The following is a 23475-nucleotide window of genomic DNA, read 5'->3' as shown; positions in this document are numbered from 1 at the left end:
CACAACTCAAGTTTCGCCAACTTTGTCTTCATCTGGGGCATCCCTCTTACCATTTATACCAATCATCTGTGTCTACCTGAAATAATTAAAATATGGACATAAACAAATTCTGGAAATTGTATTTTTTTATAGGTACTTTTTTTCTAGATTAAAAAAAACTATTTCAGTGACTCTATTATATAATTTTGCATATTGTGGGGGTCCTGTGTTTAAGCACTCATTTAATTAACGAGAGTGAAGAGCACTTTCATATTGTGCCTGGCGCTCCAAGAGACATGGCATTTTTAGCAGTATACAAATCAAGCATTGATTTCATTAAGATCCTTATAATGCTTCTAATTTGTAAAGTGGTGGTGCAAGGAAATGTATTTACATTAGTGTTTAGACCATAAAACGAGGTTGAGCAAAAATGTTGCAACTTTGGCATCAGTTTTGGACAGCTCCTTCAAAATGGGTTGAGCAGGGACGAGGTGTGGCAATGTCCGCCCAACGAATCCATTACTAGTTGCAGAGTACCTTATGCCAGGAATCTTACTCCATCTCCTGACTGGAGTAATACTTCTGGCAACGCATACAACGGTGATAAGACGAGCTGAATAAATTAAGTGGTGAATGTCTCTCAATGAACTAGGCACATTTTATTCCTGCACGCCCACCATTAGGACAGGAGTGGGAAAAACCAGTCTTAACCCCATGAGCTTTTTTCGGTTTTGCGAAGCCATAACTTTTTTATTTTTCCATCAATATCTCCATGTGGGGGCTTGTTTTTTGCGGGACGAGTTGTACTTTTGAACAACACCATTGATTTTACTATGTCGTGTACTATTTTGTGTACTTTTTTGGGCTTTTTTACTAGGTTCACTAAATGCTAAAACTGACCTGCCATTATGATTCTCCAGGTCATTCCAAGTTCATAGACACCAAACATGTCTAGGTTATTTTTTATCTACAGTAAGTGGTGAAAAAAAGTCCAAACTTTGTTAAAAAAAAATTTTGTGCCATTTTCCGATACCCGTAGCATCTCCACTTTTCGTGATCTCAGGTTGGATGAGGGCTTATTTTTTGCGTTCCAAGCTGTCATTTTTAATGATACCATTTTGGTGCAGATATGTTCTTTTGATCGCCCGTAATTCTCGCACCTGTAATTCTCGCCCGTAATTCTGGCGTTTTGACTTTTTTTTTCTCGCTACGCTGTTTAGTGATCAGGTTAATCCTTTTTTTATTGATAGATCGGGCAATTCTGAAGGCGGCGATACCAAATATGTGTAGGTTTGATTTTATTTTTATTGTTTTATTTTGAATGGGGCGAAAGGGGGGTGATTTAAACTTTTATATTTTTTTTATTTTTTTCAAAATATTTTTTTTGTACTTTTGCCATGCTTCAATAGCCTCCATGGGAGGCTAGAAGCTGGCACAACTGGATCGGCAGCGATCATCAGATCGCTGCTATGTAGCTGAATTGCAGGCTTGCTATGAGCGCCGACCACAGGGTGGCGCTCACAGCAGGCCGACATCAGTAACCATAGAGGTCTCAAGGACCTGTTTGATTACCATCCTGACGCATCGCCGACCCCCGATCATGTGACGGGGGTCGGCGATGCGATCATTTCCGGCCGGAAGCGTCGGTGTCAGCATTTGACAGCGGCATTTAACTGGTTAATAGCGGCGGGTGAATCGCGATTTCACCCGCCGCTATTGCGGGCACATATCAGCTGTTCAAAACAGCTGATATGTCGCGGCTTTGAGGTGGGCTCAGCGCTGGAGCCCACATCAAAGCAGGGGACCCGACCTCCGCAGTAATAGTACGGCGGAGGTCGGGAAGGGGTTAAAAACATTTTTTTTTTTTTTACTTTTGACATGATTCAATAGTCTCCATAGGAGACTAGAAGCTGCCACAACCCGATCGGGTCTGCTACATACTGTAGAGGCGATTTTCAGAGCCTCTATATAGCAGATTTAGTGACTTGCTATGAGCGCCGACCACTGGGTGGCGCTCACAGCAAGCTGGCACTGACAACCATAGAGGTCTTCATGAGACCTCAGGTTGTCATGTCAACACACCGGTGACCTGCGATCACGTGACGGGGGTCACCAGTGTGCATATTTCCGTCCCGATGGCCAGAAGCACGATTTAAATGCTGCTGTCAGAGTTTGACGGCGGCATTTAACTGGTTAATAGCAGCAGGTGGATCGTGATTCCACCCGTGGCTATTGCAAACCCATGTTTACAGCTGACATGTCCCCGGAAAGATGTGGGCTCACCGCCAGAGCCTACATCAACGGGAGGGAGTCCGACATCGGCGTAAATGTACGCCCAATGTCGGAAAGGAGTTAATGAATTGGGGCCACTGTCATCGCTGTCCCCATTGGGGCTCACAATCTAGAATCCCTATCAGTATGTCTTTGGAGTGTGGAAGGAAACTGGAGAACCCAAATGAAACTCACACAAACACATACATACAAACTCCTTGCAGATGTTGTCCTTGGTGGGATTTGAACCCAGGACTCCAGTGCTGCAAAGCATCAGTGCTAGCCACTGAGTCACCATAGGGTAGAAAACATTTTGCTGCTCCCCAACACAAATTACAGCTAGTTGCTGAGGGCCTCAGAGGTGTGAACAGTGGACTCTTCAAAGAAAAGTGTTGTTTAAAATGACCAACCCCTTTAATGAGACCTGCTATAGCGGTATAGATGGGTATTTCATACATACCTTTTTGGCATCCTGAATGCTTTATCATGTCTTCAAAATAAAACACAGTATTAGTATGTAATAAAGAAATAATATTAACAGAACAGACATATCTGAATAAAACAAAGTCCTAGATAAAAGTCACTTAAAATCAGCTTTCCAAGTTACAGCACTTAATGCAAACAGAGCTCTTTACACTTGAAATATAAACGACTCAATATCGTAGCGTAATGTGCAAACAAGGAACTTAGAGCAGCCAGCAATCTAGTGGGTCCACTTCTTGAGGTTCCCAATTCCATTTTATTTCCTTATAGGGGAATAGTTTCAAACTCACCTTCTCATTGTCAAAAAATCAATTGAAACAGCTTTAAAATATACATCAGACCAAGCCCAACTCAAGTTTCGCCAACTTTGACTTCATCTGGGGCATCCATTTTACCATTTATACCAATCATCTCTGGCCACCCAAAATAATTTAAATATGGACATAAACAAATTTTCAAAATTGCATTTTCATTACATTACCACTTTTTTTTTGCACGTACTTTACTCTGAACGCAATCAGCAAAAAATAAAAATCTAAACTATTGGATAAGATGGCAGTAAGCCAGTAGTTTAGGTGATTGTTACAGAGTAAACATACATGCAGAACAGTGGCAATGTAATAAAAATGCAGTTTTCCAAAAAATTTTCATGTGTGTTTTTTTTATTTTGGATGGTTCCAGATTATTAGATTATTGATATGAATGGCAGGAGGGGTGATTATTTAGCCATGCCCTGGATGAAGTTTATTTTATGGAGTGCTGGATTATGGGAGGAATAAGGGTATGTGCACACGCTGCGGATTTTGCTGTGGATCCGCAGCGGATTTGACGCTGCGGATCTGCAGCAATTTTCCCAAAGTTCACAGTACCATGTAAACCTATGGGAAAGAAAAACCGCTGTGCACATGCTGTGGAAAAATCCGCGCGGAAACGCAGCGGATTATTTTCCGCAGCATGTCAATTCTTTCTGCGGATTCCGCCGCGGTTTTCAACATGCACCAATAGGAAAGTGCAGTTGAAAACCCGCAGAGGAATCCGCAGAAGAAACCGCGAGAAAATCCACAGTGAAAACCGCAGCGGTTTTGCACTGCGGATTTTCCAAATCCGCTGCGGAAAAATCCACAGCAGAATCCGCAACGTGTGCACATACCCTTATCGTTGTATCTTGGAGCCAGCAAGAGATCTATTGCACCCAACTATAAAGGAAAAACAAACCTACCTTCTAAGGTGAAGTACACTGTTAAGTTTTTCCTTTACTATACACCCTGGAAGAAGCTGAAGCTGGCGAAACTTGAGTTGGGATGGTTTTAAAGAGCTTTTTTTTACTATGAGAAAGCAAGGCTGATATTATTTCCCTTTAAGAAGTGCAACAAATATAAATGTAACCTACATGTGTCACATAGACAGGAATACTGCATTCATATGGTAAAAATTCAACATTTTATTAATGTAATTAATAATAACAACAATGCGAGCAAGAAACTAAAGAGGTTTGCCAAAATAAAGACACAAGAAAATCCAAGGAATTGCAGCAAAAATAAATGTAGTATTTTTACCATATGAATGTAGTCCTCCAACCTGTGTGACATGTAGGTTGTGTATTGTTGGAGGACCGACCATGAAGTTCTTTTTGACAACATGCCTAGTCAAATTCATACATTTATGTCCTGTGAATATTGCCATAGAAATAAAAAGTAACCTGACTGAAATTTAGAGGACCCACTGGATTCCTGGATCTTCTAAGTGAAGTATTACCCTATTGTGAAAACATTTTTCAAGCAATCTTTCATGTAGTTGTGGGGTCGTATTACATATGATGCATTGCTTGTCCAGTGCAGTTGTGGAGCCATATTATATATGACATATTGCCCGTCCCGTGCAGTTGTGGGTCTGTATTACATATAACATATTGCCCGTCCCGTGCAGTTGTGGGGCCGTATTACATATGATGCATTGCCCGTCCCGTGCAGTTGTGGGGCTGTATTACATATGATGCGTTGCCCGTCCCGTGCAGTTGTGGGGCTGTATTACATATGATGCGTTGCCCGTCCCGCGCAGTTGTGGGGCCATATTACATATGATGCGTTGCCCGTCCCGTGCAGTTGTGGGTCTGTATTACATATGACATATTGCCCGTCCCGTGCAGTTGTGGATCTGCATTACATATGACACATTGCCCGTCCCGTGCAGTTGTGGGTCTGTATTACATATGACATATTGCCCGTCCCGTGCAGTTGTGGGTCTGTATTACATATGACGCATTGCCCGTCCCGTGCAGTTGTGGGTCTGTATTACATATAACATATTGCCCGTCCCGTGCAGTTGTGGGGCCGTATTACATATGATGCATTGCCCGTCCCGTGCAGTTGTGGGGCTGTATTACATATGATGCGTTGCCCGTCCCGTGCAGTTGTGGGGCTGTATTACATATGATGCGTTGCCCGTCCCGCGCAGTTGTGGGGCCATATTACATATGATGCGTTGCCCGTCCCGTGCAGTTGTGGGTCTGTATTACATATGACATATTGCCCGTCCCGTGCAGTTGTGGATCTGCATTACATATGACACATTGCCCGTCCCGTGCAGTTGTGGGTCTGTATTACATATGACATATTGCCCGTCCCGTGCAGTTGTGGGTCTGTATTACATATGACGCATTGCCCGTCCCGTGCAGTTGTGGGTCTGTATTACATATGACATATTGTCCGTCCCGTGCAGTTGTGGGTCTGTATTACATATGACACATTGCCCATCCCGTGCAGTTGTGGGTCTGTATTACATATGACGCATTGCCCATCCCGTGCAGTTGTGGGGCCATATTACATATGATGCATTGCCCATCCCGTGCAGTTGTGGGGCCATATTACATATGATGCATTGCCCGTCCCGTGCAGTTGTGGGGCCGTATTACATATGATGCATTGTCTGTCCTGTGCAGTTGTGGGGCCGTATTACATATGATGCATTGCCCGTCCCGTGCAGTTGTGGGGCCATATTACATATGATGCATTGCCCGTCCCGTGCAGTTGTGGGGCCGTATTACATATGATGCATTGCCCGTCCCGCGCAGTTGTGGGGCCATATTACATATGATGCATTGCCCATCCTGTGCAGTTGTGGGGCCGTATTACATATGATGCATTGCCCGTCCCATGCCGTTGTGGGGCCATATTACATATGATGCATTGCCTGTCCCGCACAGTTGTGGGGCCGTATTACATATGATGCATTGCCCGTCCTGTGCAGTTGTGGGGCCGTATTACATATGATGCATTGCCCGTCCCATGCAGTTAAGGGGCCGTATTACATATGATGCATTGCCCATCCAGTGCAGTTGTGGGGCCGTATTACATATGATGCATTGTCCGTCGCGTGCAGTCGTGGGGCCATATTACATATGATGCATTGCCCGTCCCGTGCAGTTGTGGGGCCGTATTACATATGATGCATTGCCCGTCCCGCGCAGTTGTGGGGCCGTATTACATATGATGCACTGCCCGTCCCGTGCAGTTGTGGGGCCATATTACATATGATGCATTGCCTGTCCCGTGCAGTTGTGGGGCCATATTAGGCCTGTCCCACACGTCCAGAAAATTCCGGTACCGGAAAAATCGGTTCCGGAGTTACCGGTTACACGTGTCCGTGTGTCCGTGAGCTCACGTGGCACATCAGTGTGGCACACGTGCGGCAGCCGTGTGCCGCCTGTGTGCCGACTGGGTACCACACGGACCGTGCAGGAGACAGCGCTACAGTAAGCGCTGTCCCCTGCTTTGGGTGCTGAAGCCGCCATTCATTTCTTCTCTCCAGCAGCGTTCGCTGGAGAGAAGAAATGAAAAATCATTGTATATTGTTTTTTTTGCGGTAGAAATAAAGATCTTTGTTCCCATCCCCCTCCCACCCCCTGTGCGCCCGACCGCTGGAAAGAAAATACTCACCCGGCTCCCTCGAAGCGTCCTCTCCACGCCGCAGCTTCTCCTATATGAGCGGTCACATGGTGCCCCCCATTACAGTGTTGAATATGCGGCTCCACCTCCCATAGGGGTGGAGCCGCATATTCATGACTGTAATGTGGGGCACCACGTGACCCCTCATACAGGAGAAGCTGCGGCGCGGAGAGGACGCTTCGAGGGAGCCGGTGAGTATTTTCTGGGGGGGCAGCGCTTACTGTAGCGCTGTCTCCTGCATGGCACACGGACTGCACACGGACAGCATCCATGTGCGGTACCTGTTTTACACGGACCCATTTACTTTAATGGGTCCGTGTGATCCGTGCGCTCCCATGAACACTGACATGTCTCCGTGTTTTGCACGGGGACACACGGTCCGCGAAAACACGCTGACATGTGCAGAGACACATTGATTTTAATGTGTCTACGTGTGTCAGTGTCTCCAGGTACGTGAGAAAACTGACACCTCACGTACCGGAATCACTAACGTGTGAAACCGACCTTACATGTGATACATTGCCCGTCCCGTGCAGTTGTGGAGGGCCGTATTACATATGACACATTGCCCGTCCTGTGCAGTTGTGGGGCCGTATTACATATGATGCATTGCCCGTCCCGTGCAGTTGTGGGGCCATATTACATATGATGCATTGCCCGTCCCGTGCAGTTGTGGGTCTGTATTACATATAACATATTGCCCGTCCCGTGTAGTTGTGGGGCCGTATTATATATGACACATCGCCCGTCCCGTGCAGTTATGGGGCCATATTACATATTGATGCATTGCTCGTCACGTGCAGTTGTGGGGCTGTATTACATATGATGCATTGCCCGTAAAGTGCAGTTGTGGGGCCGTATTACATATGACATATTGCCCGTCCCGTGCAGTTGTGGGGCCGTATTACATATAATGCATTGCCCTTCCTGTGCAGTTGTGGGGCCGTATTACATATGACATATTTTCCATCCCGTGCAGTTGTGGGGCCGCAATACATATGACACATCGCCTGTCCCATGCAGTTGTGGGGCCAGATTAAATATGACACAATGCCCGTCCCATGCAGTTGTGGGGCCGTAATACATATGATGCGTTGCCCATCCCGTGTAGGTGTGAGGCCATATTACATATGACATATTGCCTGTCCCGTGTAGTTGTGGGTCTGTATTACATATGACACATTGCCAGTCCCGTGCAGTTGTGGGTCTGTATTACATATGACATATTGCCCGTCCCGTGCAGTTGTGGGTCTGAATTACATATGACACATTGCCTGTCCCGTGCAGTTGTGGGTCTGTATTACATATGACGCATTGCCCGTCCCGTGCAGTTGTGGGGCCATATTACATATGACGCATTGCCCATCCCGTGCAGTTGTGGGGCCATATTTCATATGATGCATTGCCCGTCCCGTGCAGTTGTGGGGCCGTATTACATATGATGCATTGCCCGTCCCGTGCAGTTGTGGGGCCGTATTACATATGATGCGTTGCCCGTCCCGTGCAGTTGTGGGGCCGTATTACATATGATGCATTGTCTGTCCTGTGCAGTTGTGGGGCCATATTACATATGATGCATTGCCCGTCCCGTGCAGTTGTGGGGCCGTATTACATATGATGCATTGCCCGTCCCGCGCAGTTGTGGGGCCGTATTACATATGATGCATTGCCCGTCCCGTGCAGTTGTGGGTCTGTATTACATATGACGCATTGCCCGTCCCGTGCAATTGTGGGTCTGTATTACATATGACGCATTGCCTGTCCCGTGCAGTTGTGGGTCTGTATTACATATGACGCATTGCCCGTCCCGTGCAGTTGTGGGTCTGTATTACATATGACACATTGCCCGTCCCGTGCAGTTGTGGGTCTGTATTACATATGACGCATTGCCCGTCCCGTGCAGTTGTGGGGCCATATTACATATGATGCATTGCCCGTCCCGTGCAGTTGTGGGGCCATATTACATATGATGCATTGCCCGTCCCGTGCAGTTGTAGGGCCATATTACATATGATGCATTGCCCGTCCCGTGCAGTTGTGGGGCCGTATTACATATGATGCATTGCCCGTCCCGTGCAGTTGTGGGGCCGTATTACATATGATGCATTGCCCGTCCCGTGCAGTTGTGGGGCCGTATTACATATGATGCATTGTCTGTCCTGTGCAGTTGTGGGGTCGTATTACATATGATGCATTGCCCGTCCCGTGCAGTTGTGGGGCCGTATTACACATGATGCATTGCCCGTCCCGTGCAGTTGTGGGGCTGTATTACATATGATGCGTTGCCCGTCCCGCGCAGTTGTGGGGCCGTATTACATATGATGCGTTGCCCGTCCCGTGCAGTTGTGGGTCTGTATTACATATGACATATTGCCCGTCCCGTGCAGTTGTGGATCTGCATTACATATGACACATTGCCCGTCCCGTGCAGTTGTGGGTCTGTATTACATATGACATATTGCCCGTCCCGTGCAGTTGTGGGTCTGTATTACATATGACGCATTGCCCGTCCCGTGCAGTTGTGGGTCTGTATTACATATGACATATTGTCCGTCCCGTGCAGTTGTGGGTCTGTATTACATATGACACATTGCCCGTCCCGTGCAGTTGTGGGTCTGTATTACATATGACGCATTGCCCATCCCGTGCAGTTGTGGGGCCATATTACATATGATGCATTGCCCATCCCGTGCAGTTGTGGGGCCATATTACATATGATGCATTGCCCGTCCCGTGCAGTTGTGGGGCCGTATTACATATGATGCATTGTCTGTCCTGTGCAGTTGTGGGGCCGTATTACATATGATGCATTGCCCGTCCCGTGCAGTTGTGGGGCCATATTACATATGATGCATTACCCATCCCACGCAGTTGTGGGGCCATATTACATATGATGCATTGCTCGTCCTGTGCAGTTGTGGGGCCGTATTACATATGATGCATTGCCCGTCCCATGCCGTTGTGGGGCCATATTACATATGATGCATTGCCTGTCCCGCACAGTTGTGGGGCCGTATTACATATGATGCATTGCCCGTCCTGTGCAGTTGTGGGGCTGTATTACATATGATGCATTGCCCGTCCCATGCAGTTAAGGGGCCGTATTACATATGATGCATTGCCCATCCAGTGCAGTTGTGGGGCCGTATTACATATGATGCATTGTCCGTCGCGTGCAGTCGTGGGGCCATATTACATATGATGCATTGCCCGTCCCGTGCAGTTGTGGGGCCGTATTACATATGATGCATTGCCCGTCCCGCGCAGTTGTGGGGCCGTATTACATATGATGCACTGCCCGTCCCGTGCAGTTGTGGGGCCATATTACATATGATGCATTGCCTGTCCCGTGCAGTTGTGGGGCCATATTAGGCCTGTTCCACACGTCCAGAAAATTCCGGTACCGGAAAAATCGGTTCCGGAGTTACCGGTTACACGTGTCCGTGTGTCCGTGAGCTCACGTGGCACATCAGTGTGGCACACGTGCGGCAGCCGTGTGCCGCCTGTGTGCCGACTGGGTACCACACGGACCGTGCAGGAGACAGCGCTACAGTAAGCGCTGTCCCCTGCTTTGGGTGCTGAAGCCGCCATTCATTTCTTCTCTCCAGCAGCGTTCGCTGGAGAGAAGAAATGAAAAATCATTGTATATTGTTTTTTTTGTGGTAGAAATAAAGATCTTTGTTCCCATCCCCCTCCCACCCCCTGTGCGCCCGACCGCTGGAAAGAAAATACTCACCCGGCTCCCTCGAAGCGTCCTCTCCGCGCCGCAGCTTCTCCTATATGAGCGGTCACATGGTGCCCCCCATTACAGTGTTGAATATGCGGCTCCACCTCCCATAGGGGTGGAGCCGCATATTCATGACTGTAATATGGGGCACCACGTGACCGCTCATACAGGAGAAGCTGCGGCGCGGAGAGGACGCTTCGAGGGAGCCGGTGAGTATTTTCTGGGGGGACAGCGCTTACTGTAGCGCTGTCTCCTGCATGGCACACGGACTGCACACGGACAGCATCCATGTGCGGTACCTGTTTTACACGGACCCATTTACTTTAATGGGTCCGTGTGATCCGTGCGCTCCCATGAACACTGACATGTCTCCGTGTTTTGCACGGGGACACACAGTCCGTGAAAACACGCTGACATGTGCAGAGACACATTGATTTTAATGTGTCTATGTGTGTCAGTGTCTCCAGGTACGTGAGAAAACTGACACCTCACGTACCGGAATCACTGACGTGTGAAACCGGCCTTACATGTGATGCATTGCCCGTCCCGTGCAGTTGTGGAGGGCCGTATTACATATGACACATTGCCCGTCCTGTGCAGTTGTGGGGCCGTATTACATATGATGCATTGCCCGTCCCGTGCAGTTGTGGGGCCATATTACATATGATGCATTGCCCGTCCCGTGCAGTTGTGGGTCTGTATTACATATAACATATTGCCCGTCCCGTGTAGTTGTGGGGCCGTATTACATATGATGCATTGCCTGTCCCGTGTAGTTGTGGGGCCGTATTATATATGACACATCGCCCGTCCCGTGCAGTTATGGGGCCATATTACATATTGATGCATTGCTCGTCATGTGCAGTTGTGGGGCTGTATTACATATGATGCATTGCCCGTAAAGTGCAGTTGTGGGGCCGTATTACATATGACATATTGCCCGTCCCGTGCAGTTGTGGGGCCGTATTACATATAATGCATTGCCCTTCCTGTGCAGTTGTGGGGCCGTATTACATATGACATATTTTCCATCCCGTGCAGTTGTGGGGCCGCAATACATATGACACATCGCCTGTCCCATGCAGTTGTGGGGCCAGATTAAATATGACACAATGCCCGTCCCTCGCAGTTGTGGGGCCGTATTACATATGATGCGTTGCCCGTCCCGTGCAGTTGTGGGTCTGTATTACATATGACATATTGCCCGTCCCGTGCAGTTGTGGGTCTGCATTACATATGACACATTGCCCGTCCCGTGCAGTTGTGGGTCTGTATTACATATGACATATTGCCCGTCCCGTGCAGTTGTGGGTCTGTATTACATATGACGCATTGCCCGTCCCGTGCAGTTGTGGGTCTGTATTACATATGACATATTGTCCGTCCCGTGCAGTTGTGGGTCTGTATTACATATGACACATTGCCCATCCCGTGCAGTTGTGGGTCTGTATTACATATGACGCATTGCCCATCCCGTGCAGTTGTGGGGCCATATTACATATGATGCATTGCCCATCCCGTGCAGTTGTGGGGCCATATTACATATGATGCATTGCCCGTCCCGTGCAGTTGTGGGGCCGTATTACATATGATGCATTGTCTGTCCTGTGCAGTTGTGGGGCCGTATTACATATGATGCATTGCCCGTCCCGTGCAGTTGTGGGGCCATATTACATATGATGCATTACCCATCCCGCGCAGTTGTGGGGCCATATTACATATGATGCATTGCCCGTCCTGTGCAGTTGTGGGGCCGTATTACATATGATGCATTGCCCGTCCCATGCCGTTGTGGGGCCATATTACATATGATGCATTGCCTGTCCCGCACAGTTGTGGGGCCGTATTACATATGATGCATTGCCCGTCCTGTGCAGTTGTGGGGCTGTATTACATATGATGCATTGCCCGTCCCATGCAGTTAAGGGGCCGTATTACATATGATGCATTGCCCATCCAGTGCAGTTGTGGGGCCGTATTACATATGATGCATTGTCCGTCGCGTGCAGTCGTGGGGCCATATTACATATGATGCATTGCCCGTCCCGTGCAGTTGTGGGGCCGTATTACATATGATGCATTGCCCGTCCCGCGCAGTTGTGGGGCCGTATTACATATGATGCACTGCCCGTCCCGTGCAGTTGTGGGGCCATATTACATATGATGCATTGCCTGTCCCGTGCAGTTGTGGGGCCATATTAGGCCTGTTCCACACGTCCAGAAAATTCCGGTACCGGAAAAATCGGTTCCGGAGTTACCGGTTACACGTGTCCGTGTGTCCGTGAGCTCACGTGGCACATCAGTGTGGCACACGTGCGGCAGCCGTGTGCCGCCTGTGTGCCGACTGGGTACCACACGGACCGTGCAGGAGACAGCGCTACAGTAAGCGCTGTCCCCTGCTTTGGGTGCTGAAGCCGCCATTCATTTCTTCTCTCCAGCAGCGTTCGCTGGAGAGAAGAAATGAAAAATCATTGTATATTGTTTTTTTTGTGGTAGAAATAAAGATCTTTGTTCCCATCCCCCTCCCACCCCCTGTGCGCCCGACCGCTGGAAAGAAAATACTCACCCGGCTCCCTCGAAGCGTCCTCTCCGCGCCGCAGCTTCTCCTATATGAGCGGTCACATGGTGCCCCCCATTACAGTGTTGAATATGCGGCTCCACCTCCCATAGGGGTGGAGCCGCATATTCATGACTAATATGGGGCACCACGTGACCGCTCATACAGGAGAAGCTGCGGCGCGGAGAGGACGCTTCGAGGGAGCCGGTGAGTATTTTCTGGGGGGACAGCGCTTACTGTAGCGCTGTCTCCTGCATGGCACACGGACTGCACACGGACAGCATCCATGTGCGGTACCTGTTTTACACGGACCCATTTACTTTAATGGGTCCGTGTGATCCGTGCGCTCCCATGAACACTGACATGTCTCCGTGTTTTGCACGGGGACACACAGTCCGTGAAAACACGCTGACATGTGCAGAGACACATTGATTTTAATGTGTCTACGTGTGTCAGTGTCTCCAGGTACGTGAGAAAACTGACACCTCACGTACCGGAATCACTGACGTGTGAAACCGGCCTTACATGTGATGCATTGCCCGTCCCGTGCAGTTGTGGAGGGCCGTATTACATATGACACATTGCCCGTCCTGTGCAGTTGTGGGGCCGTATTACATATGATGCATTGCCCGTCCCGTGCAGTTGTGGGGCCATATTACATATGATGCATTGCCCGTCCCGTGCAGTTGTGGGTCTGTATTACATATAACATATTGCCCGTCCCGTGTAGTTGTGGGGCCGTATTACATATGATGCATTGCCTGTCCCGTGTAGTTGTGGGGCCGTATTATATATGACACATCGCCCGTCCCGTGCAGTTATGGGGCCATATTACATATTGATGCATTGCTCGTCATGTGCAGTTGTGGGGCTGTATTACATATGATGCATTGCCCGTAAAGTGCAGTTGTGGGGCCGTATTACATATGACATATTGCCCGTCCCGTGCAGTTGTGGGGCCGTATTACATATAATGCATTGCCCTTCCTGTGCAGTTGTGGGGCCGTATTACATATGACATATTTTCCATCCCGTGCAGTTGTGGGGCCGCAATACATATGACACATCGCCTGTCCCATGCAGTTGTGGGGCCAGATTAAATATGACACAATGCCCGTCCCTCGCAGTTGTGGGGCCGTATTACATATGATGCGTTGCCCGTCCCGTGCAGTTGTGGGTCTGTATTACATATGACATATTGCCCGTCCCGTGCAGTTGTGGGTCTGCATTACATATGACACATTGCCCGTCCCGTGCAGTTGTGGGTCTGTATTACATATGACATATTGCCCGTCCCGTGCAGTTGTGGGTCTGTATTACATATGACGCATTGCCCGTCCCGTGCAGTTGTGGGTCTGTATTACATATGACATATTGTCCGTCCCGTGCAGTTGTGGGTCTGTATTACATATGACATATTGTCCGTCCCGTGCAGTTGTGGGTCTGTATTACATATGACACATTGCCCATCCCGTGCAGTTGTGGGTCTGTATTACATATGACGCATTGCCCATCCCGTGCAGTTGTGGGGCCATATTACATATGATGCATTGCCCATCCCGTGCAGTTGTGGGGCCATATTACATATGATGCATTGCCCGTCCCGTGCAGTTGTGGGGCCGTATTACATATGATGCATTGTCTGTCCTGTGCAGTTGTGGGGCCGTATTACATATGATGCATTTCCCGTCCCGTGCAGTTGTGGGGCCATATTACATATGATGCATTGCCGGTCCCGTGCAGTTGTGGGGCCGTATTACATATGATGCATTGCCCGTCCCGCGCAGTTGTGGGGCCATATTACATATGATGCATTGCCCGTCCTGTGCAGTTGTGGGGCCGTATTACATATGATGCATTGCCCGTCCCATGCCGTTGTGAGGCCATATTACATATGATGCATTGCCTGTCCCGCACAGTTGTGGGGCCGTATTACATATGATGCATTGCCCGTCCTGTGCAGTTGTGGGGCCGTATTACATATGATGCATTGCCCGTCCCATGCAGTTAAGGGGCCGTATTACATATGATGCATTGCCCATCCAGTGCAGTTGTGGGGCCGTATTACATATGATGCATTGTCCGTCGCGTGCAGTCGTGGGGCCATATTACATATGATGCATTGCCCGTCCCGTGCAGTTGTGGGGCCGTATTACATATGATGCATTGCCCGTCCCGCGCAGTTGTGGGGCCGTATTACATATGATGCACTGCCCGTCCCGTGCAGTTGTGGGGCCATATTACATATGATGCATTGCCTGTCCCGTGCAGTTGTGGGGCTATATTAGGCCTGTCCCACACGTCCAGAAAATTCCGGTACCGGAAAAATCGGTTCCGGAGTTACCGGTTACACGTGTCCGTGTGTCCGTGAGCTCACGTGGCACATCAGTGTGGCACACGTGCGGCAGCCGTGTGCCGCCTGTGTGCCGACTGGGTACCACACGGACCGTGCAGGAGACAGCGCTACAGTAAGCGCTGTCCCCTGCTTTGGGTGCTGAAGCCGCCATTCATTTCTTCTCTCCAGCAGCGTTCGCTGGAGAGAAGAAATGAAAAATCATTGTATATTGTTTTTTTTGTGGTAGAAATAAAGATCTTTGTTCCCATCCCCCTCCCACCCCCTGTGCGCCCGACCGCTGGAAAGAAAATACTCACCCGGCTCCCTCGAAGCGTCCTCTCCGCGCCGCAGCTTCTCCTATATGAGCGGTCACATGGTGCCCCCCATTACAGTGTTGAATATGCGGCTCCACCTCCCATAGGGGTGGAGCCGCATATTCATGACTGTAATGTGGGGCACAACGTGACCGCTCATACAGGAGAAGCTGCGGCGCGGAGAGGACGCTTCGAGGGAGCCGGTGAGTATTTTCTGGGGGGGCAGCGCTTACTGTAGCGCTGTCTCCTGCATGGCACACGGACTGCACACGGACAGCATCCATGTGCGGTACCTGTTTTACACGGACCCATTGACTTTAATGGGTCCGTGTGATCCGTGCGCTCCCATGAACACTGACATGTCTCCGTGTTTTGCACGGGGACACACGGTCCGCGAAAACACGCTGACATGTGCAGAGACACATTGATTTTAATGTGTCTACGTGTGTCAGTGTCTCCAGGTACGTGAGAAAACTGACACCTCACGTACCGGAATCACTGACGTGTGAAACCGGCCTTACATGTGATGCATTGCCCGTCCCGTGCAGTTGTGGAGGGCCGTATTACATATGACACATTGCCCGTCCTGTGCAGTTGTGGGGCCGTATTACATATGATGCATTGCCCGTCCCGTGCAGTTGTGGGGCCGTATTACATATGATGCATTGCCCGTCCCGCGCAGTTGTGGGGCCGTATTATATATGAGGCATTGCCCGTCCCGTGCAGTTGTGGGGCCGTATTACATATGATGCATTGCCCGTCCCGCGCAGTTGTGGGGCCGTATTACATATGATGCATTGCCCGACCTGTGCAGTTGTGGGGCCGTATTACATATGATGCATTGCCCGTCCCATGCAGTTGAGGGGCCATATTACATATGATGCATTGCCCGTCCCGTGCAGTTGTGGGGCCGTATTACATATGATGCATTGTCTGTCCTGTGCAGTTGTGGGGCCGTATTATATATGATGCATTGCCCGTCCCGCGCAGTTGTGGGGCCGTATTACATATGATGCATTGCCCGTCCTGTGCAGTTGTGGGGCCGTATTACATATGATGCATTGCCCGTCCCATGCAGTTGTGGGGCCATATTACATATGATGCATTGCCTGTCCCGCGCAGTTGTGGGGCCGTATTACATATGATGCATTGCCCGTCCTGTGCAGTTGTGGGGCCGTATTACATATGATGCATTGCCCGTCCCATGCAGTTGTGGGGCCGTATTACATATGATGCATTGCCCGTCCAGTGCAGTTGTGGGGCCGTATTACATATGATGCATTGTCCGTCCCGTGCAGTTGTGGGGCCATATTACATATGATGCATTGCCCGTCCTGTGCAGTTGTGGGGCCGTATTACATATGATGCATTGCCCGTCCCGCGCAGTTGTGGGGCCGTATTACATATGATGCATTGCCCGTCCCGTGCAGTTGTGGGGCCATATTACATATGATGCATTGCCTGTCCCGTGCAGTTGTGGGGCCATATCAGGCCTGTCCCACACGTCCAGATAATTCCGGTACCGGAAAAATCGGTACCGGAGTTACCGGTTACACGTGTCCGTGTGTCCGTGAGCTCACGTGGCACATCAGTGTGGCACACGTGCAGCAGCCGTGTGCCGCCCGTGTGCCGACTGGGTACCACACGGACCGTGCATGAGACAGCGCTACAGTAAGCGCTGTCCCCTGCTTTGGGTGCTGAAGCCGCCATTCATTTCTTCTCTCCAGCAGCGTTCGCTGGAGAGAAGAAATGAAAAATCATTGTATTTTGTTTTTTTTGTGGTAGAAATAAAGATCTTTGTTTTCCCCCCCCCCACCCCCTGTGCGCCCGACCGCTGGAAAGAAAATACTCACCCGGCTCCCTCGAAGCGTCCTCTCCGCGCCGCAGCTTCTCCTATATGAGCGGTCACATGGTGCCCCCCATTACAGTGTTGAATATGCGGCTCCACCTCCCATAGGGGTGGAGCCGCATATTCATGACTGTAATGTGGGGCACCACGTGACCGCTCATACAGGAGAAGCTGTGGCGCGGAGAGGACGCTTCGAGGGAGCCGGTGAGTATTTTCTGGTGGGGCAGCGCTTACTGTAGCGCTGTCTCCTGCATGGCACACGGACTGCACACGGACAGCATCCATGTGCGGTACCTGTTTTACACGGACCCATTTACTTTAATGGGTCCGTGTGATCCGTGCGCTCCCACGAACACTGACATGTCTCTGTGTTTTGCACGCGGACACACGGTCCGCGAAAACACGCTGACATGTGCAGAGACACATTGATTTTAATGGGTCTACGTGTGTCAGTGTCTCCAGGTACGTGAGAAAACTGACACCTCACGTACCGGAATCACTGACGTGTGAAACCGACCTTACATATGATGCATTGCCCGTCCCGTGCAGTTGTGGAGGGCCGTATTACATATGATACATTGCCCGTCCTGTGCAGTTGTGGGGCCATATTACATATGATGCATTGCCTGTCCCGCGCAGTTGTGGGGCCGTATTACATATGATGCATTGCCCGTCCCGTGCAGTTGTGGGGCCGTATTACATACGATGCATTGTCTGTCCTGTGCAGTTGTGGAGCCGTATTACATATGATGCATTGCCCGTCCTGTGCAGTTGTGGGGCCGTATTACATATGATGCATTGCCCGTCCCGTGCAGTTGTGGGGCCGTATTACATATGCCCGTCCTGTGCAGTTGTGGGGCCGTATTACATATGATGCATTGCCCGTCCCATGCAGTTGAGGGGCCATATTACATATGATGCATTGCCCGTCCTGTGCAGTTGTGGGGCCGTATTACATATGATGCATTGCCCGTCCCGTGCAGTTGTGGGGCCATATTACATATGATGCATTGCCCGTCCTGTGCAGTTGTGGGGCCGTATTACATATGATGCATTGCCCGTCCCATGCAGTTGTGGGGCCGTATTACATATGATGCATTGCCCGTCCAGTGCAGTTGTGGGGCCGTATTACATATGATGCATTGTCCGTACCGTGCAGTTGTGGGGCCATATTACATATGATGCATTGCCCGTCCCGTGCAGTTGTGGGGCCGCATTACATATGATGCATTGCCCGTCCCGTGCAGTTGTGGGGCCATATTACATATGATGCATTGCCTGTCCCGTGCAGTTGTGGGGCCATATTAGGCCTGTCCCACACGTCCAGATAATTCCGGTACCGGAAAAATCGGTACCGGAGTTACCGGTTACACGTGTCCGTGTGTCCGTGAGCTCACGTGGCACATCAGTGTGGCACACGTGCGGCAGCCGTGTGCCGCCCGTGTGCCGACTGGGTACCACACGGACCGTGTATGAGACAGCGCTACAGTAAGCGCTGTCCCCTGCTTTGGGTGCTGAAGCCGCCATTCATTTCTTCTCTCCAGCAGCGTTCGCTGGAGATCAGAAATGAAAAATCATTGTATTTTGGTTTTTTTTGTGGTAGAAATAAAGATCTTTGTTTCCCCCCCCACCCCCTGTGCGCCCGACCGCTGGAAAGAAAATACTCACCCGGCTCCCTCGAAGCATCCTCTCCGCGCCGCAGCTTCTCCTATATGAGCGGTCACATGGTGCCCCCCATTACAGTGTTGAATATGCGGCTCCACCTCCCATAGGGGTGGAGCCGCATATTCATGACTGTAATGTGGGGCACCACGTGACCGCTCATACAGGAGAAGCTGTGGCGCGGAGAGGACGCTTCGAGGGAGCCGGTGAGTATTTTCTGGGGGGGCAGCGCTTACTGTAGCGCTGTCTCCTGCATGGCACACGGACTGCACACGGACAGCATCCATGTGCGGTACCTGTTTTACACGGACCCATTGACTTTAATGGGTCCGTGTGATCCGTGCGCTCCCACGAACACTGATATGTCTCCGTGTTTTGCACGCGGACACACGGTCCACGAAAACATGCTGACATGTGCAGAGACAAATTGATTTTAATGTGTCTACGTGTGTCAGTGTCTCCAGGTACGTGAGAAAACTGACACTTCACGTACCGGAATCACTGACGTGTGAAACCGACCTTACATATGATGCATTGCCCGTCCCGTGCAGTTGTGGAGGGCCGTATTACATATGACACATTGCCCGTCGTGTGCAGTTGTGGGGCCATATTACATATGATGCATTGCCCGTCCCGCGCAGTTGTGGGGCCGTATTACATATGATGCATTGCCCGTCCCGTGCAGTTGTGGGGCCGTATTACATATGATGCATTGCCCGTCCCGTGCAGTTGTGGGGCCGTATTACATATGATGCATTGCCTGTCCCGCGCAGTTGTGGGGCCGTATTACATATGATGCATTGCCCGTCCCGTGCAGTTGTGGGGCCGTATTACATATGATGCATTGCCTGTCCCGCGCAGTTGTGGGGCCGTATTACATATGATGCATTGCCCGTCCCGTGCAGTTGTGGGGTCGTGTTACATATGATGCATTGCCCGTCCCGTGCAGTTGTGGGGCCATATTACATATGATGCATTGCTCGCCCTGTTCCATTTTTTTGTTCCATATTACATATGGCGTATTGGTAATATTTACCTTACAGTTACTACATGATGTTGCACTGGCTGTGTTGCCCTCCGGTCATTTGCCCACTGCTTCCAGATACAGTCTGTGGTCTGATGTAAGACATCCGTGGAGGTATTAACACTGGAATGGTGAGAGCACAGCGTTTTCCTATCCTCATGCCCCAGCAGTTGGGGCACGGTGTAACTTAATTTGCGCTCTTGATGACTGCAGTGGCAGCACTTTTGATGCTGATGTGCATCATCTCCATGAGGTGACAACTGTCCATTGGATCTGCCCATTGTAGGTTGGAGGTGGTGGCTAGATGTAGCCAGGCGGTCTTTAGTGCAGTTTGGTGACTCCTTCAGAAAACAATGGTGGCCCTTCTGTAGACCTGAAGTGTTTGCGGTGATGTTATCCACTCCTATTCTCTCTTTTCCACTGCCTTCATAATTTTGTACATCTTTTAGATTTCTGGGAAGAGATTAAAGAATTATCAGATAGTTTAAAAACTTTTTTAGAGGGTGGGGTCTACGGCGTTCACTGTATGGTAAAAATTACCTAAAAATATGATTGGCCACGTCAGTCCGATTATGGTAATACCAAATATGCAACCATTTTTTTTGTATTTAAGTGACAAAAAAAATTATTCTGAATATTATAAAGCACATTTTTTTTTGCCGAGAGAGGGCTTGAGTTGTGGGCCATTTAATGCTGCTGTCAGACATGGTTATTTAAATGGTTAATAGCTGCATCCGGAAGTCAGTTATGGCTGCGGCTGTTAGAGACAGATATTGCTTTTTTTTACCCTTAAAAAGAAAACGCCTAAAATATGAGCAAATTTGGTGTTGCTGCTTATGTAAAATTCCAATCTATCAAAATATAGAATTACCCTGCTTAAGGCCGGGGTCACACTAGACCGTAATACGGACGAGTGCTATGCGATAAAAAATCGCATAGCACTCGGCCCAATGTTAATCTATGGTGCAGCTCCCATCATCCGATATTTTCTCCACCGTATTTCGGATCCGAGGGAACTCGCAGCAGGCTGCGATTGTCAGCGTATCTCGGCCGAGACTCGCCAATGCAAGTCTATGGGTGCGAGAAAAAATCGGATTACACACGGACCATGCGTGTGCATTGCGAGAAATACGCAGCGGTGTTCTATAGAAAAGCCGGTAATTCAATTGCCGGCTTTGCATTTCTCCTTCACAAACCCGACAGGATATGAGACATGGTTTACATACAGTAAACCATCTCATATCCCCCTTTTTTTTGCATATTCCACACTACTAATGTTAGTAGTGTTTATGTGCAAAATTTGGCCGCTGTAGCTGCTCAAATAAAGGGTTAAATGGCGGAAAAAATTGGCGTGGGCTCCCGCGCAATTTTCTCCGCCAGAATGGTAAAGCCAGTGACTGAGGGCAGATATTAATAGCCAGGAGAGGGTCCATGCTTATTGGCCCCCCCGTGGCTAAAACCATCTGCCCCCAGCCACCCCAGAAAAGGCACATCTGGAAGATCCGCCTATTCTGGCACTTGGCCACTCTCTTCCCACTCCCTGTAGCGGTGGGATATGGGGTAATGAAGGGTTAATGCCACCTTGCTATTGTAAGGTGACATTAAGCCAGATTAATAATGGAGAGGCGTCAATGATGACACCTATCCATTATTAATCCAATTGTCTGAAAGGGTTAAAAAACACACACACACACATTATTAAAAATTATTTTAATGAAAGAAACACACAGGTTGTTTTAGTATTTTATTGTTCTCTCAATCCAGCTGCAGACCCTCGCTTGGCAAAATAATAAACGCACAAGATACATACCTTCTGCTGACCCGTCACGTCCCACGAGGTAATCCATCTGAAGGGGTTAAAATAATTCACAAGCAGGAGCCCTGCAAAAGCAGCTGTGCTCGTGCTTGTAATTCCCCGGCGAATGAAGGAAATGTAGGTCATTGACATACATTTCCTTCAGTCGCGGTGATGCGCCCCCTGGTGGATGTCCTCATATGACCTGGAGCGTGGGAAAAAGTTCCCAGACTGCAGTTCATGAGAACATCCAGCAGGGGCGCATCACCGCAACTCAATGTAAGTACAGATCACCCAGATTTCCTTCATTCCCCGGGGATTACAGACACGGAGCGAGTGCATTAGCACAGCTCATGGCTGTAAAATAATTAACCCCTTCAGATGGATTACCTCGTTGGACGTGACAGTTCATCTGAGGGTATGTATCTTGTGTGTTTATTATTTTGCCAAGTGAGGGTTTGCAAATGGATTGAGAGAGCAATAAAATATTAAAACAACCGCTGTGTTTATTTCATTAAAATACTTTTAAATCATGTGTGTGTGTGTTTTTTAACCCTTTCATACAATTGGATTAATAATGGATAGGTGTCATAATTGACGCCTCTCCATTATTAATCTGGCTTAATGTCGCCTTACAATAGCAAGGTGGCATTAACCCATCATTACCCCATATCCCACCACTACAGGGAGTGGGAAGAGAGTGGCCAAGTGCCAGAATAGGCGCATCTTCCAGATGTGCCTTTTCTGGGGTGGCTGGGGGCAGATGTTTTTAGCCACGGGGGGGCCAATAAGCATGGACCCTCTCCTGGCTATTAATATCTGCCCTCAGTCACTGGCTTTACCATTCTGGCAGAGAAAATTGCGCGGGAGCCCACGCCAATTTTTTCCGCCATTTAACCCTTTATTTGAGCAGCTACAGCGGCCAAATTTTGCACATAAACACTACTAACATTAGCAGTGTGGAATATGCAAAAAAAAGGGGGATATGAGATGGTTTACTGTGTGAAAACCATGTCTCATATCCTGTCGGGTTTGTGAAGGAGAAATGCAAAGCCGGCAATTGAATTACCGGCTTTTCTATAGAACACCGCTGCGTATTTCTCGCAATGCACACGCATGGTCCGTGTATAATCCAATTTTTTTTCTCGCACCCATAGACTTGCATTGGCGAATCTCGGCCGAGATACGCTGACAATCGCAGCCTGCTGCGAGTTCCCTCGGATCCGAAATACGGTGGAGAAAATATCGGATGATGGGAGCTGCACCATAGATTAACATTGGGCCGAGTGCTATGCGATTTTTTATCGCATAGCACTCGTCCGTATTACGGTCTAGTGTGACCCCGGCCTAAAGCAAAAACTAAACGAAATGCCAGAAATCAGAATTGGTTTTTTTGGCCACCGCACCTCCACCAATAAAGGTACCTCACACTGGAATCATAAAAACGTCAGCTCACCATACAAAAATACAGCTCCCAAAAAATCAAAATAAATAAAGTTGCTTTTTATTGTTGTTGTTGTTTTTATCAATAAACA

The 23475-nt window shown here is 49.2% G+C and overlaps 1 protein-coding gene across 1 annotated transcript in view; it reads right to left on the bottom strand.

Annotated features, from left to right (window-relative positions):
• Positions 1–23475, bottom strand: part of DISP2 (dispatched RND transporter family member 2) — a 59182-nt gene that overhangs the window by 15604 nt on the left and 20103 nt on the right. Inside the window, exons 2-3 of the mRNA XM_077260664.1 lie at positions 20158–20598; positions 2711–2740 (exon numbers count right to left, since the gene is read on the bottom strand). Coding sequence (XP_077116779.1) covers positions 2711–2740; positions 20158–20598 — 471 coding nt within the window. The remainder of the gene's footprint in view (positions 1–2710; positions 2741–20157; positions 20599–23475) is intronic.

Source organism: Ranitomeya variabilis, chromosome 1, assembly GCF_051348905.1.
Source record: "Ranitomeya variabilis isolate aRanVar5 chromosome 1, aRanVar5.hap1, whole genome shotgun sequence".
NCBI lineage: Eukaryota > Metazoa > Chordata > Amphibia > Anura > Dendrobatidae > Ranitomeya > Ranitomeya variabilis.
Note: the sequence above shows the minus strand (reverse complement) of the source record. Positions and strands in the feature narration are given on the sequence as shown.